Source organism: Podarcis tiliguerta, assembly GCF_965153285.1.
Source record: "Podarcis tiliguerta genome assembly, chromosome: 14".
NCBI lineage: Eukaryota > Metazoa > Chordata > Lepidosauria > Squamata > Lacertidae > Podarcis > Podarcis tiliguerta.
Genome location: NC_139547.1, coordinates 5,034,685 through 5,052,852, shown reverse-complemented (window position 1 = coordinate 5,052,852; position 18,168 = coordinate 5,034,685). Strand labels below are relative to the sequence as shown.

Below are 18,168 nucleotides of genomic sequence, written 5' to 3'. Positions count from 1 at the left end.
CAACTGCAATGTTTATCAGTTGTGGGGAAGTTTAAATATCTGTCATTGACAAAAGCTGAGGGGAAAACGTTCAGTCGGGTTAACATAAAGGCCCTGTGTTGGACTGGAATTATTAATTTTGAGATATAAGTGACCCTGTTATCTGTATTTAAACCATAGAACCTAGGGGAGCAAATTTTATTTACAGCTGACTCAATATTTTGTTTTTCAATGCCTCTTAATCTGGTTTGAATATTGTGATAAATATATTGCTCACTTGAATTTTACAAGAGTTCCAATATCCAGTTTCAATACAGTGAAACTTGGTTCTCAAACTTAATCCATTCCGGGAGTCCGTTCGACTCCCAAAACTGTTTGGAAACCAAGGTGCAGCTTCTGATTGGCTGCAGGAGCTTCCTGCACTCAATCGAAAGCTGTGTTGGATGTTCGGCTTCTGAAAAACGTTCACAAACCGGAATACTTACTTCTGGGTTTCCGGCATTCGGAAGCCAAGCCGTCCGGAAACCCAAGGTACCACTGTACCAATAGATCTGATTTTGCTATGTAAGAGTTGGAACCAACTGGATTCATAAGAGTCCTTAAGTAAGTCAGAAAGCAGACTCGAAGGTTGGCAAGGAAAATGGCAACGCAACCAGTATTTTATAGTGCTGGACCACACCCAATCGCCCAATATTCCATCGTGTGTATACCTAGTTCTGCACACATCGTCTCATACCTGATTGAACTTGGGAGCCCCAGGATACATCTCAAGAAGCCTGAGTATATCTTATCTAAATCACTATTATATGCTTGTATCCATACTGGGATCCCAAAAAGCAGCTGGGATGACACTTCAGCTTGATAAATCTGAATAGCAACTGATATAAATTGGTTACCTTTCTCAAAAGAAAACCGAGCTACTGCCGAAGAGGTACACTTTGCCTGTTTTATAGCACTTGTGTGATGGTTTGACCAACCATCTGGAATAAAATTCTGAGATATCTGTGGATCTTTACTAGCTGGATTCCTTGTCCTCTTATTTTCCATTTCTCTAATTTTCCCAGAATTGTTCTCTTCTCATATTTTATTGAAAATTTATTGGTTTCACAATAGGGAATCAGGGAGAGTAAAAAACGTTCCAGATCTACCCTCGTCAGTGATAATAAGGCTGCATCACCCGCATACAGTAGCAGTGCAACTGGGCTTTGATTGATTTGGGGAGCATGTGATTCTATTTTTTTAATGTGCTCTGGGAGATCTGATAAAAAATAAATTAAAAAGAAAAGGGGCAAGAATACACCCGTGTTTTACACCTTTCATATTAGGGATGTTGGAAGAGAGGGGACCTTTGGCATTGAGTTTGATTTGGCAGATGCTAAAAGCATATACCGTATTTTTCGCTCTATAAGACGCACCAGACCACAAGACGCACCTAGTTTTGGGAGGAGGAAAACAAGAAAAAATATATTCTGAATCTCAGAAGGCAGAACAGCAAGAGGGATTGCTGCGCAGTGAAAGCAGCAATCCCTCTTGCTGTTCTGGCTTCTGGGATAGCTGTGCAGCCTGCATTCGCTCCATAAGACGCACACACATTTCCCCTTACTTTTTAGGAGGGAAAAAGTGAGTCTTATAGAGCAAAAAATACGGTAAATTCTGTATTAGGATCAGCAAGCGTTAATCAACTCCTAACTCTACAAGCTTCCTCCACAATATCACACAATCAACTGAATCAAAGGCACCACAAAAATCTATGAAAGCTGCATAAATTTTGGAATGATTTTGAAGTCTATATTTTTCAACCAAATGTATGAGACAATGGTCTAAGATAGAGTAGCCTTTGGAAAAACCCATTTGTTCTTTCCCTGGCAAGTTTAGATTTTTCATCCTGGTAACTAATCTAAGTAAAAGGTGCTTGCGCATCAAGGCCCCGCACCCCCTCCTTTGATGAATAAAACACGTGGACACCAGTATTTTCGGTTAATGGGTGAAAAAAGGCCACAACTTTATTGGTTACAGAATGTGAGTGGTATTGGCTTTAGGCATTGGACCCAAAATGACTATACCTGACTCAGCCCACCATGCAGGAAGTCTCACAAAGGTTAACCTCCTGTAGGGGGTTCTAGTTTGGTATGGTTATTTTTGAAATTTGGCGCCATTTTCTTTCAAGTTGAAGACATTCATCGTTGAACCAGGGACCAGTTCTGTTTTTAAGTGCCGTGACTTTTCGTGGAGTGTTAAGCTCTTCAAATATTTTGAAGATTTCACTATATACTTCCAGAATGTCACTATGAGAATTGATAGAGAGAACCTGGTTTCTAAAATCAGCTGTGAGTTTTTGCCCCACTACTACACTCATTTCCTGGGACCATTTTAGTTGGGTCATTTGCTCATATTGACAAAATTTCGTGTTGTTACGGTTGGTTATTTCTAAATCAAAGTTTAAATTTATAGACATCAACAATGGTTGGTGATCGCTTTCTGTGCGCGTCCCAATTCTAAAGTCCACTATCAGATTTACAGTGTCACAAGAGACACTATAATCAGTGACACTACACTGAAGGGGAAGTATGTAAATTCCCCATTTCTATCCCCATCTATTGAGCCATTCACAATTAGTAAATTAAAATTCTTACACAGCTTGAGCAAGCATATACCTTCCCTGTTTATAACCTTGTCTCTAGAGAATCATTTTCACTGAATGTGCGATATCATCGGTGGTATTCCAATTTAAAGCGCTACTTAATTGTTCATTGTCAATTCCCACCCTAGCATTAAAATCGCCCGCTATTGTTAATGAGGCATTTGGGTATTGCAAACGCCTCATTAACAAATTGCACACTGAAGTTGACTTTCAGTGGGTGCCACCCACTTGGATCAACAGACAGAACCTCCAAAAATATGTGGAGTGTTCTGTAAATATGCCACTGGCACCAACAGGTCAGTGTGGGTCAGTTTCCCCTGCTTTAAAAGTAGAAATTCCAGCACTGCAAGAAAAGCCCAGGTGTGGGAAATGTGAAATGATTCAGGAAGTCCTGCAGACAGACAATGCAGAGATTCACCTTCAAGACATGTATGTCTCCAATCAACCAGCAGCGGATGAAAGGAGGCTATTTTTGGAAACAAGGAGCAGTTCATCTTAAAGTCAAAAGGGGATCTGGCCTATCTCACAAATTTCACATCTGCTTTCAGGCAGACGACGGGAGATAGACAGCAGCACATGATGGCTGCCGACAAGGGATTTAGCAGCATCTGCTTGACGTTCTGATTGCTGGAGTCTTGGCACAGAGTTCCTGCGCACAGTGTGATGCTCACAGAGAGGAAAGCAATGCAGAGATACAATGCTGACATCTTTCAGGGTGCCCTGGACAGGGCTGAGTCCTGCAACCCATCATAAATGCACTCTTAACCCTGCACACTCTCTAGCTCCCTGGGCTGTTGCCAAGAGCCTCTGGCTTCCAAGGTGTACGGCATGATCCTCCAGTCTGGCCAGATTTTTTGCTGGGGTGGGAGTGATATATGAAACTGGTTCATGCCAAGTCAGACTTCTGGCCCATCTATCCTGCTCTGGTGAGCAGGCAGCTCTCCAGAGCCTCAGGCAGAGAACAGGACTTGCTCATCACCTGCAACCTGACTCTCTTGAAGTGGAGGTTCCTGAGGTTGAACACAAACCTGCACACAGAGCAGGTGCAGTGGGATTTTTAAATTCACAGCCTCTCTAGTCCTCCTTGTCTAGCTGGCAAGATTCCACCAGGGTTCAATCCTGCCACTCCAGGACTGCAGTAGCTCAGTAGAGCAGGAAGGGACAACCCCAGCATCCACATGCAGAGATAATTTTATTTGTATGCTGCCTTTCCATAGTTCAAGCCATTCTCAACATGAAAAAATACATAACTACAGGGTAAAAAAGGTAGTCATGAACAATAAATAAAACATTTAAAAATGTACAACCAAACCGAACAATTTCCACATAAATCACAAGGAGATCTATAATAAATATACAAAAAGCCAACAACAACAGCAACCACCCCCCAAAAACCTCTGTTCAGCAGCCTCAGCTTTTGTAGCTGGAGTCAGTCAGGCCCAACCCTCCCAAGCCAGGTGGGAAAAGGCCTGCAAGGTAAGGAAGCAGATCTTCCAGGATTGACACCCCCGAGTCTGTGACTATCCATTCTTTCTGCTTACATGACGACATAGCTGACAAAGCAAAGGATGGTGGCCACAACTCCACCAAGTTCTTCTGGTGTCTGAAGTGAGATGGTGCCCATTGCCTTCCCACTAATTAGCATGTGGCATAATCCACTGGGATGTTTTCCTCCACAAGCTCCATGGAAGTGAACAGGAGTTGTGGAACAGCTTGCGTAGAGGAACTCCCCTGTGTCATTTGCACCCTCTGGGCCTGATCCTTCTGCCTCCAAAAACAGCAGCCTTCACCAGCCTGGAGCCCTTCAGATATTTTGGACTACAACTCTCGTCTGCTGTGGTGTTAGCAAAGTCTGTTCTCGAGTTTCTACATGTGTCCTCACACATACGTAAACAACTTACAGTTTTCAGCATGCTGTGGCCAACCTTTCTCTCCTGAAATAACTAGCATGCCTCTCTGCCTTATTTTTAAAAAAAATGGAAAAGGGAGCTGGCAGAACAAGCTGCTCATAGCAACTTTACTTGCATGGCTGTCTCCCAGAAAGTTGTACTAATTGCAGCACATCTATCAAAGCAGAGCAACCCATCAGATGTAATTAAAGTTTGCATCAGCCACACTTCCTGTGCCCAGAAAGAAAAGCCAGCATCCCTCTTTTAAAAAACACACCTTAATGACTTGCAAGAGATTTTCAACACAAACATATAAGAGACGTTTTATAAAGAATGATCTTCTATTTCCTTCACTGTTCCTTCTTAAAAACACTTTATCTTGGTGCACCCAAGAGAGAGATGCAATTAGTACTACAGAAGGCCTAGGTCTGATCCATACTTAACCCAGTTGCCTTTAAACCCTGGTGGCAAACTGGGAACCACCTCCAGAAAATATGCCCTCTCTCACTCAAGAAGAAGGCCTACACTGCTGAGGCAGGTGGCTGCAGTTCACAGGGGAGCAGAAGTCCAGTCCTCTCAACACACACCCAAGAGGAAGCAAGATCACAGCAGCAGTGGGATCCACCACCAGTCTATGCACGTTCAGGTGAATGACTGCATGGTGTCTACATGCACCCAACTGTCTCAGCAGTGGGCTCTCCACTTCTGATTGGAAACTGTACATTACTTCCAGGCTTCCTAAGTGTTTGGAGAGAGCCCCATGGGGACAGTTTACTCACCCCAGTTACGTTGCAAGAACATGGCTCATGAGACATCTACACTTGACCTGAATCAGATATTTCAATGGATGTCTACACCACCAATTTAAACTGGTTTAATTAACAGTCATTACCTATTGCCAGGGAACTCTATCAAATCTAGCTCTATAGGGTTGGGGTGAATCGTCCCCATCACTGAACTACAATTCTTAGGATTCTTTAGGGCAGAGCAGGGCAGGGCAGAGGAAACTGCAAGGGCCCTCCAGATATAATAGAACTGCAACTCCCTTCATCCTTGACACTGGCTATGTTGGCAGGGGCTGATGGGAGTTGGAGTCCCAGCAACATCTAGGAAAGGCTGCCTGTGTTACCAGGTGATACACTGTACACTTACTCCCACCCACCCACCAAAGCACACACAAGCAGACATGCTGAGCCCCTGCCCATCATTTTTTAGCCGACCTGTGCAGATCATCAGAAGAGTGAGACATTTCTCTCCTCGTTGTGACACTAGCCTGGGAGAAGAGGTTTAAGCCTCTCAGCCTAGTCCAGTGCCACAGGAGAGAGAAACACCACCTGCTTTCCTTTCTTCTGGTGAATCCTCTTCTGGAGAGCAGGTAACCTCCCCCCAGCACTGCTGTGTCACAAAATGGAAAACAAAGGAGAAGAGGATGGCTTGATAAAGACTTACAGCCCAGGAACAAGTGCAAATTCTATCCATTTGGTCTACACAACACATTGCAGAACTGACAAGTGACCGCCCCTTTCCCCCTCCCCAATTCTACAGTTCAGTTCTAGCAGGTTGTCTCACTCTTTGGAGTCAAGACTTTGCCCTTCTACTCACAGACTCTGGTGCCTTGATGAAGATTTTTGTTCTCCCAAGCTGATATTGGTCAGGATCCACATTGACAGAATGGAGGAGGTGGAGAACCCCCTGTTTTTCGTCCCCTTTCCAGGAAGGCCAGGTTGCTTTGGTCAGGATGGCGTACCTGCAGAAAAGCATAATCACCATCACCATCATCATAATCATCATTAACACCCTATCTGACTGGGTTGCCCCATGGTTAAAAATAAAAGACAAACACAAATAAAATACCTCAAGGTCCACCTCTTCCTATATGAACTGACCCAGACCCTGAAATCATCACCTGAGATCCTTCTTCATGTGCCTCCTCCACAAGAGGCCTGGGGGGGGGTGGCAACATGAGGACGGGTCTTTTCTGTGGTGGCTCCCTGCTTGTGGAATGTGCTCCCCAGAAAGGCTTGCCTGGCGCCTTTGTTACATATCTTTAGGTGCCAGGAAAAACATCCCGCTTCTCCCAGGCCTTTGGCTTATTAAACCATCTATGGGCTTTTAAACTGTTGGGGGCAGTTATTGTCTTTGTGTGTTACTATGTTATGTTTGTTTTTATATTGTAAACTGTCCTGTGATCTTCAGATAAAGGGTGGTATTTAAATTTTAATCATCATCAGATGATGTTGATGATGATGAGATTCTGCCATTCCACTCAGTGATAGATTTCATCGATGGGCAATTCCAGGACAAATTAAAAGTCAGTTGTTGGGATATACCAACTGAAATTCCTGCTCTAATATAAGCACCATCCAAAGCCACCCACACGTCAGTTTGTTCAATAATGGATTAATGCAGTTCAAGGAATAGAAGAGTATTATTGTTATTCCAAAATCCACACTTGAGACTGACCAAAATGTCATAAAAGTGAGGTAAGTTTTCAAGTTCTCCAGAACAGTTCATCAGGTATGAAGTTACACAAAGGGGGGAGGGGGTTGTCAGGAGGGGGGGGGGTCAGAGGAGGAAAAACAAAAAGCAAAGAAGTACAGAACTTGGAAATTCCAAGATGGAGGTCAGCCTCTCCCTCCCAGGTGCTACAGAAATGCTCTACACCAAGGATTCTGGGATAATGAAGCTATTGAAGCACGAGAAATTAAAATCTGGCCTCTAACTCAGAACTATCCCACTGGAGTCAAGAGTTGGAACAGTCCCCAGAACCATGGAGAACTGTAATTGATCAGAGACCACATTGGACTGACTTGGTATAAGGTATTGTCTAGCTTTTTAAATTTCTTCCCAAGGTATCATATCTAGCTGAAGAAAGATAATACATAAAAGTCAACTTAGAGTTTGGATAATCACAGCTGTGTAGTCTAACATATTTTCTGTCTTGTACCCTAACCATTCCACCAGTATGATCAAGGTTGTTTACCTGGGGTTTCCCTTATTGTATCCTAAGCCTTGTGGTGCATGTCAGGCAAAGAGAGAGAGAGGAGAGAGAAGCTCAAGGTCACCAGGGAGCTTCACTGCTGAACTAAGATTTGCGTTCCTCCGACCTCTCCGCTACACCACCACAAGGCTCAGTTACAACAGGAAAACAACCTTGGAAATCATAATTAATATGTGAGCAAAGACAGGAGGGTCATGTAATCATCAAAACAAAACAAGGGCTGACCAAACAGTTTAGACAGCAAGATGTTGTCATTCCGTTGTCTCTCTGGCAGTGCACAAAGAGCATTGCGTGCTGCCTCAGGGGAGCCAATCTTGCAGTTCTGGTGTGGGATCCTTTTCCCACTTCCTCTCTCCCTCCCTAACAACTGCCTGACGCTTCTTTATTAAACTGCATCAGCTTCCATCCTCCCTTAGACATAGCAGAAATGTGGGGCATTTCCAGCTTGAAAGAATTTGCAGCACACACAAAATCAAAACAGAAGCAAAAGCAAGCCATTGTTACGAGAAAGCAGAGTGAGGGAGGGAGGAAGGAAGAAGAGCCCAGGAGGAGTTTTAGCAGCTAGGGCTGCAATGCCTGGACGACTTTAAAACACTTTGATAAAGGGTGCTCCTGGTTATAATTTATTTCTTTATAGTGATAAAAACTACAGATGGCAGAGGGACATCTTAGAAGGTGAAGGAGTGTGTGTGTGTGTGTGTGTGTGTGTGAGAGAGAGAGAGAGAGAGAGAGAGAGAGAGAGAGAAGGAGAATGCTCTGTGTATGATCTAGGATGTATGTTTGTATAATCTAAAATCAAAAGAAAATATGCTTTATTTTCTTTAGAACAATTTCCCTAAAGTGTGAATTTAAACTACACATCTACATATATTTATTTAAATATGTATAAACCACACTTTCATATAACACACTGCAAAGTGACATACAACTCAAAAACGCAATGCAGAAGGTCCCTGAACAATCAACTGATTAACTAATGTAAACTTGTATGATTAATCAACTAAGATTCCTTTCATCAGGCAGCAGCTGTCATTTTTGCTACTCCATCACAGCGAAAACAGTACAGAGAGTAAAGGTGGAGAAGACAAAGCTGTTGTTCCTTAAAGCAGTAATGGCTCGTTTGAAAAAATGACATACCTTATTCCAGCCTTACCCAACCTGGGGTCCTCCAGACGTTTTAGACTACAGCTCCCATGAGTTTTATCTAGTGGGCACCAGGTTGGGGAAGGCTTCCTTATTCCACCATAACACAAAATACAGTAGCAAGTTTCAAGCATGGTCAGTTTGAATGAGGCGCTGGGTGGGAGAGGACAAACACAGAAGAAAGACATCGACTGGGAAGTGTCAAAGGAGCAGCTTTTGCAACTCTCTATTTATAAGGTGGTGTATTTTTAAGTATTTGTGCCATGTTAGTAATAATAATACTTTTTAAAAGGCAGGCAGCCTTGACACACAAGGGCAGGAGTAAGATCTGGTGCAAGAGCATTTCAGCTTCTCCTCAAATCTTAGGTCTAAGAGAAACATTATTTTTAGATATGTTGACAAGCAAACAAGAGCCCAAATTTAACACACCTGGGCTTCTTTAGGCTCCTATCTACTCTATGCAGTAATGGAGATGAAAACTTGGGAATGTTTTTTGTGGAATGTGATCTTCCCTCCCATTTCAAAATCTCCCTGAAGAAAAGAGAGCAACACAGAGGAATACCGTACCTCTGTAAGAATTTCTGGAACACTCGCCTATAGGCATAACCCGCTCGCCGCACTCGGATGTTTTCTTTCAGCCCAAGATATTCCACTTGGTGCTTTACCCTGCAGGGAAAGGGTCAGAAAAGAAGCATGATTAGTTGAAGAGGTAGGTGGGAATCAGCTTTCAAGTGTCTCTACAGAAGGTCTACATGGAGAACAACTCACGGCCCTTACAGTCACGGATGGAAGGCAAAGGAGCAGCAGTTTGAAGTGACAGCAAAGCACACCTAGCCTGGGTAACAGGAAAGGCTGCCGTTACCCAGGTTAGGGGTGGTTTTTCTCATGTGGATAGCTTGCTGCACTCGTTTGTAATGTTCAAAACAGATATTGGGACCTTCTTATCTTTCTTAGACACTGAAAACAAGTGCCACCAGATAGCTCTTGTCTCTGGATGTTCCTAACAAGCACTGCAAACTCCCTGTTCAGTCTTGACCCCAGTTATCTGGTCCTCCAAAATAAAGATGATAAAAGATAAACATGGTGACCTCCAGACATTGCCAGACATCAACTTCCAACAGCCCTGGCAGCCAGGAGAATGTAACATGCATGGATATGGGAAATGGAGGAGGGTTAAAGCATTGCCTCTTTCATTATGTAGTAATCTGAAGAAACTCAGTAAAATGTGTAAATAGCAAGAGGACACCCCCCCCCCATGTGTGTCTGCGGGTATGATTTAAGTCAGGGGGAATCCAACTAATGTTGGCCTGAGTTAGTATACACAGCTGTCAAGATAAAATCTGGCTATGTTGCTATGTTTGTGCAGGGAAAAAGATGCAGGGGACACCCCCCCCCTGAACAACACTTTGGATTACAACAGTGGAGGATTATGCTGAAGGAAACTCTTGTGGCATAACATGTTGCAATGTTTGCATGTGCAAGAAAGGCACAAAGCGGCCAGTTGGAATTATATCCATGGCAGCTTTCACAGAGTTAGTCAGATCACTGGTCCATGTAGCTCAGTATTGTCTACACTGACTGGCAGCAGTCCTCCAGGGTTGCAGACAGGGATCTCTCCTGGCACCACTTGGGGATCCCACTGGAGAATTGGACCATGCAAAGCAGCTTGGTCATTGGACTAGGGTCCTTCCTTCAGAGTTGCATTCAACACTAGTCCTACTCAGAGAAGACCCATAGAAATCAATGCATCGTCTTCTTCTTCTTTGGCGATCACTCGTAGCCAAGTAAGATTGTCTTCCATGAATATTGTCTTAACAGTGTGTCCATAAGTGACTGTGGAGGCCAATTCTGGATCTGTACATCCTTTCACAGGGAATAGCACTGGCTACAGCCCTCTGAGTCATATTGAATCCACTTTTGGAAAGCAATATCTTCTAATGTTAAGTAGCTTCAGGAACAGCATTTATAGGAGAACAAATTTGTGTGGCAGCATTATTTCCTTGATTTTAAGTTAACAAATTCCACATTTCAAGAACACGAACATTTGAATATTAACAAAAAATAAAGAACTTTCCATCCCAGGTCAGCAGTAAGCAAACTTTTGTTTCAGGATATCGTAAGAACAATTAAGTTCTTTAGTTCTGAACCAAGCCAGACCTATAATTTTGCTAGTCTACCTCGTAAAAATATGAAAATGGTGTGTGTGCTTTAAAAATAATAGTTTTCCCCAGAATTACAATAATGCTTCTCATTAGCTTGATACCCAGACACTGACCTGAAAGGCTTTGGCTCTGAGAGAGAGAATTCTTCAGAACTGCCTTTTCCCAAAACCTTTTTTTAACAGTCTTAAAATTCTTTGTAGCTTGATTGGCATTGGTGAAGCAGTAAGAAACAAGGACTAACTTTGTCCCGCCCCCCCCCTGCATTATTCCATATGTCAGCAGGCGGGGATCTATAAACAGGAAAATATACTTTGGCTGATCAGCTCTTTTTATGGCTACTCCACCAGAAGTCTTTGGAAGGGGAACAAGATTCTGGACTCCAATTCTCCAAACATAACAGTAAAGTGAACAATTTGATTTTCCTCCTCTCTCCCCTCCCCACTCCCCACTGGTGGAGGAACAGCAAACTTGTATGATGGGATGGGATGGGGGCAGAACAACTGTAATGGAAGGCATTTTTCAAAATTTGAAAGAACTAGAGGGCAGTGCCAGTTGCAACATAGAGATTTAGAATTGGTTTTAGAGATTTAATCACTTTCTACATCACCCCAACTACATTTTTCACTGGTTTTGTGCAGTGAAAAATGCAAAAGGAATGTCTTGATTTTAGGAAAAAAAGCTACACACCCTAACTGGCAACGCATTTTGTACTTAGACAGTTTTTTTAAAAGTTCAGCTTTGAAAAGAATTCTCCAAGTTGGTAACACTGCAGTCTGGAAAAACAGCAAAATACAGTATGGGAATAAAATTAGGAAAAATATATTAGGTTTGAGGATAACCAATTTCTTAAATATTAATTGGAAAAAATAAGGATTTGACAAGCTTGCTGGAAAAGTGTTCTGAGTTTTGCTTTGCATGCCATTTAAAGATACATGTTTGTGGATCAAATGTGCTTCCTTAAGTGGCCCTAGGTCATGCCCCTTCCCCAGGCTACTCCTCACATCAGCCCTGCTCCAGAAATGCCTCAAGGACTTTTGCTTGCCTGGAATGTGTCCTTGAAATGTGACAATCCTCAGTGCTTGCTTGACTGGATGGAAGGAGGATAGAATACCCTGTTTGTTTGTGTATGTGCATGCACATGTTTATGTACCTATCTACACACACACACACACACTCCTCCTGACTACTGTATGGTTGGAGTTTAGTCTACAAAGGTAAGAGTCACGTCTACTGCTCCACCCAGAAGGCTTTGGAAGGGGAACAAGATTCTGGACTCCAATTCTCCATCCACTGTTTGATCCCATCCACTGTTGCTTCTGGCCCAACTCAGAAGGCTAAGGCCATAAGAAGAGCCCAGATGGATCCTGCCAATGGCCCATCCAGCATCTGTACCTTACAGTGGCCAACCAGATGCTTGGGGGAAACCCATGAGCAGGAGTTGAGCCCAAGAGCACTCTCCCCTCCTGCAGTTTCCAGCAACTGGTATTCAGAGGCCTATGACAGTATTGCCTACAAGGAAATGCACAGCCCTCCTTTAGACTGACCAGAACATTTATGTAACTCCTGCCCACCCTAACCACCATTAACACTTGGCTGCAAAAGTGCATTCAAAATAATGTACAGTGGTACCACGATTCTCGAACGTAATCCATTCCGGAAGACCGTTCGAGTTCCGAAATGTTAAAAAATGGAGGTGCAAAGGGCTGTCTGCAAACTCAGTCGAGGAAATTGCAAAACACGCAGCAGAAGACATTCGACCTCCGAGGCTCTTTCGAAAATGGAAGCATTTACTTCCGGGTTTTCTGCATTCAGGTTCCGAAATGTTCATCAATGGAGACATTCGAGAACTGAGGTACCACTGTACTTATAATTTCTTCCTATATACATAAAAATGTAGGTGACAGAATGGCAGGTAGGACAGAGAGCAAGGAGTTTAAGCGGCAGGCAGCCCAGATGAGCTGCTTAACTGAGGAGGAGGGGGAGGCACCTGTCGGAAGCATCTCCCTCCCCCTTTAAAAGGGTTTGGGCTGAGCTGTGAATGAAGGGGCTTGGGGCAAGCTTTGGGGAGAGGGGTGGGCACAGCAGTGGGGGATAGTTGAGGAGGTAGGTGAGGTGTAAAAGGAACGAGTCATGGGGGAAGGCGCCAGAACAAAACGTATTTACATTTGTCTTGCCTGCCTGCTGTTTCTCCATGGGTGGTCTCTGCTGTGGTCTCAATTAACAGGCAGCCTACATCTGTAGATGATTCTACTCTTGCTCATGAAGCCACACATCAAGTATACTACATGCCACGAAAGCGACTCTTTCGCCATCTTGGGCATAATGCAGGGAACAATCTAATATGCATTAGCAGTGGGAACGGTCTCCTCTGTACCTGCTTTCCTCCCAGTCTCGAGGCTTTTTTGTTTCATTCGGCTTGATGCAACGGATGTAGTGGGGCGTGCATTTCATCAGGGTGCCAACAAGGTCATTGGCTTGTTTCTGCAAATAATAATAATAATAATAATAATAATAATAATAATAATAATAATGGCATATTTAGATACTAGCTGCTGCTTAGAACTGCTACTGATAATAATTTTGCTCCTTTTTATTTTTTAATTAGATGGTAATTTCACTATATTAGAAACAGGATCCCAAGAGAATTTACTGAAGCCAGAAACTAATGCACTGTAAGCAATAATGTTACTGACCCTGGTCTCTGAGAAAAGAAGGATATCTTATTTGTAACAGCAGTCTCTCCTGAAATTGCCCTTCAGAAGAACTATTGCTACCTGGGCAATCTTCCCGCCAAGATCAACAGGTTCCAAGAATCCCTCCACACTGGTATACAGTTTGCCTGGCACGGCTGAGGGTGAGGGACCAGCAGGGAGAGGGGGAAGCCACAGTGAGAGCCCTCCTCCCACACAGTTGAAGACGGGTGGCAATGCTGACTGGTTTCCCCTCCACCATCCAATGCAAGTGTCAGGAGTGCTGATAGGAGTGGGCTCAAAATCTTTTCCTCGGTGCCCAAGTGCTTTGGAGGAAATAATGAACTATGGGGGAATTGAATGAGGGTGGGGGGATTCTGGGTTACTTGGCAGGATGTTAATTGGGGGAAATGAATTAATTCAAGATGACTTTATCTAGAGATGGTTGGGAGGGGTGAATGGAAACAACTGAAGGGGAAATGAATTGATTTGGAGAAGGATCTATGTGGAAGAAAATGAACTGGAGAGGAACATTTTTGGGGGACAAATTAACAGACAAATTTATTATTTGGATGGGAAATTAGTTCACTTGCCTTATTTGACTTTCAAATGTGTATCTGCACATATAAATGAGCATAGGCAAATCTGTGTCTATGGAGCCCATGCCCTGAAACTTTCCAGTACCTATCCACAACTTCCACATAATACTTCCAAGTGTGCAATTGTAGGACAGGACTCTCAATAAACTGGAGCACACCTTGATTTTGCTACCAGCTGTCGTGGGTCGGCCTTTCTTGTCAGCTTGGAGATTCTCAGGAAACAGAGCCTTTATAAAAGGCCTAGGAGAGGAAAAATAAGACACAGGTCAGCACATAGTGATAATACAAAAGACCAAGAGGCTGATGGAGAAGCAGGTGAATATATGATCATTTCCTCCATCAGTCAGTTGGGCCTTCCTGACCTGTTTGTTTCATAAAAATTATACACCACATGATTATAAAAATAAACAAACTTCAAAGTGGTTTTCAAAAAGAATAAAACAATAACATTATCAGGGAAAAACGGAACTATTCAAAACAAATAAAATAAAAACAGATTAAAACATACACCAGCATTCCACGTGTCTAGGTAGACTAGTCTAAACAAAAATGTTTTTAGTAGGCACTGAAAGGAGAACAGCTCCACAGGGAGGGAGTTCCTAAGTGTGGGTGCTGCCATACTAGAAGACCAATTTCTTACAAACTTAGAACAAATACCATGTGGCACCTGCAACAGTGCCAGTTCTGCAGATCAAAGTGGTCAGAAGGGGGCATATGGGGTAAGGCACAGGTAAACTGGTCCCAAGTTGTTAAGAGCTTTATATACTAATAGTAACACCATGAACCTGGCCCAATAGCAAAGGGGCAACCACTGGAGATCTCCAACACAGGTGATATATGGTGACAAGGTCTCACTCCTCTTAATAATATTATATTAGGTGCTATTATTATTTTAAAAACAAAAGCAGTCCTCTGATTATGGCTTTAATGTCCAGCAGAGTAATGCCCTGACAGGAACCAAGGGATGCTGCAGATGTTCCTCAAATTCCAGATTGAACCTTCTTTCATTGAAGAGAAATTGAGTATTTCTGAATCCTGATCCAAGATGACATTATTCCAAACAGCATTTTTCATATTTAAGAAAAAGCCCAGATCTTTATTAAATGTTAGAAATTAAGCACTGCTTATACCATGGGTAGGCAAACTAAGGCCCAGGGGCCAGATCCGGCCCAATCGCCTGCGGACGGTCCGGGAATCAGCATGTTTTTACATGAGTAGAATGTGTGCTTTTATTTAAAATGCATCTCTGGGTTATTTGTGGGGCATAGGAATTTGTTCATCTTTTCCCCCCAAAATATAGTCCAGCCCCCCACAAGGTCTGAGGGACAGTGGGCCGGCCCCCTGCTGAAAAAGTTTGCTGACCCCTGGCTTATACCATCAAAAGTTAGTTCCAAGTGGTCGCTTTCCCTATTTTGGAATTCCTGGACTGTTATATGGAACCAATTAATTCTCCTCCTGTCTAGCCAGAAGAGTGCAGTGTAAGGTTATCTCAGCCTTCGCTAACCTGGGGCCCTCCATATGTGTTCTGCTACAACTTCCATCAGCACCAGCAAGCATGGTCATGATGCTGAGGCTCATGGGCAGTACAACCCAGAGCACCTGGAGGGGACCAGGTTGGTGAAGGCTGGTATCTGAGCTGCTGCCTGGATTATGTTATTAAATTTAGAGCAGGCAAGCAGAAACTGTACCCAAAAGCACAAATGGGGAGAGATTGGGGGAGAGGGGTGAAATACAAACTGTTACATCTGGGACACATGTGCAATGCCCACCCTAAGTGGGGGAAAACATATCTTACGTACTGTTCACTGCTTTGCATGAGTTCAATCAGGTCCATGAAAAGAACATCCCGGTTCCTCTCACAGAATCCATCCATGTCGTAGGACACCTGGGGAAAGGAGTGAACTTTTATTCCATTTGCTAGGGATATGGCAGTGAAATGCACTTCACATGCGGAAAATAGTTCTTGTAATGCAGTTTTGGAAAATAATGCAATCTGTTAAGGCACAATCTGGAGAAATTAGGGGGCTAAATGCATGCTCTCTCTTAAAATCAGCTGATGCTGCTTGCTTTGGAAAGGGAGAGATTGAGAGCACAGAAGATCCAGGGAGAGGCTGGATATTTTCCGGTTGTGTTTCCCTGCTCCAAACCCTACACAGGAACCTTTCCCCATGCAGGGTTAAAACAAATGTTACCTCTCAATAAAAATGTAAACAAGTCTTTAAAATGGGCCAGTGGAAGCCTGTTTACTGACACTGAGGATATGACAGCACCATGCCAAGGAGCCCCCACCCTGGCTGCTCCCCACAACCTTGCATGGTATATGCTGGCCAAATCAAGTCTCAGATCAGTCAGAAATTGAATCAGCGCCCACCCCCCTTTCACCAATGCATTTTGAGAGTCACCTTTCCAGCATAATGGTGTATGATGAATCCCTGGTTCCAGCTGTTGAAGTGCTCATGAGTCCCAATCTGCATCTGGAGTTTTTGCAACAGGGTCTGGTCGGCCCCTTCACCCACAGCGTGCATCGTGGCACATACATCATCCAGGATGCTCAGGATGCCTGGAGGATTCTGGTGTACCAAGAAGAAACAGGTGGTGTACAAACCTCTCTCCAGTAAAACCTTTGAGGCTTCTTGCCCCTATCTCTAGGCCAGGAACTCAAGGCCAGGCTTAATTGGATTTTAGTCGTTTTTAAACAAATAAGGTCACTGGGTGCCTTTTGACAGAAAGGATATCTATATATACTACGAATAAATGTCATCTCAGCTTTTAGTACCCTCCCCAAACACCTATAGATCAAAGCCTCAGGGCAGTGATGAGCACACACACTGCCATTGCACTTCAGAAAACTTCTGTTTATTCACACTTATTGACCCTTCTTTGATCCAGCCATGTTTACCAGAATGCCCCCCTGTGAAACCTGCACAAAACAGAAGCAGATTTGGGTACAATTAAGACAAGCTGATGCTTGTTCAGATACCCTGAGGTGCCATAAATTAGGACCTCACTTTCAATTTTTCTTTGTAGAATTTTAAAGAAAAGGATTGTTTCCAACTGGTCAGAGACTAAGCCAATCAGCTACCAGTGAAGCCTGTGGGGTTGGCTGCTTTCTGCAGGAGGTGTGGTTGCTCCTCCTGGCATCCATTCGTGTTTAGTTCTCAAAAGTGGAATTAGCATGGAATTTTTTCCAGTTTTCTCCATGTGTCATAGGACTATCATTGTGGCCCACCGGGAGCTATCCAACCTGAAGCTACTGAACTTGCAGAGACAGGCAAGGTAGACTGAGGGAGCACCCACTTTGCATGCATAACATCCCAGGTTCAATCCCCAACAGAGACAGGGGTCCCTTCTCTCTGCATGAGACCTGGGAGGCCCTCAGGACACATACCACTTTATTTTCTATGAGGTCACACACAATTTTATTGTTGAAGTAATCTATGGGTGTCCAGCGTATTCCTTCTTGCACATATTCCTCCTGCAGTACAGAAAAAAGAGCTTAGAAACAGACATACAGAGATTCAGGTGCATATTTTGGACACTTTGGACACAAAACTCTCCAGTATCAAAACGCCTGTGAAACAGATCCAATAGCAAGTAGCATCTAAAGCAACGAATGTCCAGCCAGCTTTTGACATTAGCAATATCGAAAGCAACACGATGGCCAGAAACAATTACAGTATAGAAAAATTTATGGAATAATGCAAAACATCAAAACTATCAAACTGAAGTTGAGAGTTGGACATTTGCCGATTATACAAAGCTTTACGAGCTTCATCTCCGCTGAGTAAAGTACGGCACCTTGACTTATTCAAGGAATTTCAGAGACTTCAGTTTGATAGTTTTGATGGAAGATGGATCTCCCTCTGGAGTTGCTGGACTCTCCCTCCTTGGAGGTTTCTAAGCAGAGGTTGGATGGCGATCGGTCATGGATGCTTTAGCTGAGTTTCCTACATTGCAGGGGGTTGCACTAGAAAGGTGATTCTATGTTTTTCTGCTTCAACAACATTTCATTATGTTCCTATCATTTTATGTAATTATAAAAATTATGAATAAAACCTGTTCTC

At 43.4% G+C, this 18,168-nt stretch overlaps 1 protein-coding gene across 1 annotated transcript in view; it reads right to left on the bottom strand.

Moving 5' to 3' along the window:
* The window catches only part of MYO1E (myosin IE), a 103,201-nt gene that overhangs the window by 12,579 nt on the left and 72,454 nt on the right, over positions 1 to 18,168 (bottom strand). The window contains exons 13-19 of the mRNA XM_083413004.1: positions 17,493 to 17,579; positions 16,507 to 16,674; positions 15,904 to 15,989; positions 14,263 to 14,344; positions 13,190 to 13,296; positions 9,221 to 9,319; positions 6,112 to 6,256 (exon numbers count right to left, since the gene is read on the bottom strand). Coding sequence (XP_083269130.1) covers positions 6,112 to 6,256; positions 9,221 to 9,319; positions 13,190 to 13,296; positions 14,263 to 14,344; positions 15,904 to 15,989; positions 16,507 to 16,674; positions 17,493 to 17,579 — 774 coding nt within the window. The remainder of the gene's footprint in view (positions 1 to 6,111; positions 6,257 to 9,220; positions 9,320 to 13,189; positions 13,297 to 14,262; positions 14,345 to 15,903; positions 15,990 to 16,506; positions 16,675 to 17,492; positions 17,580 to 18,168) is intronic.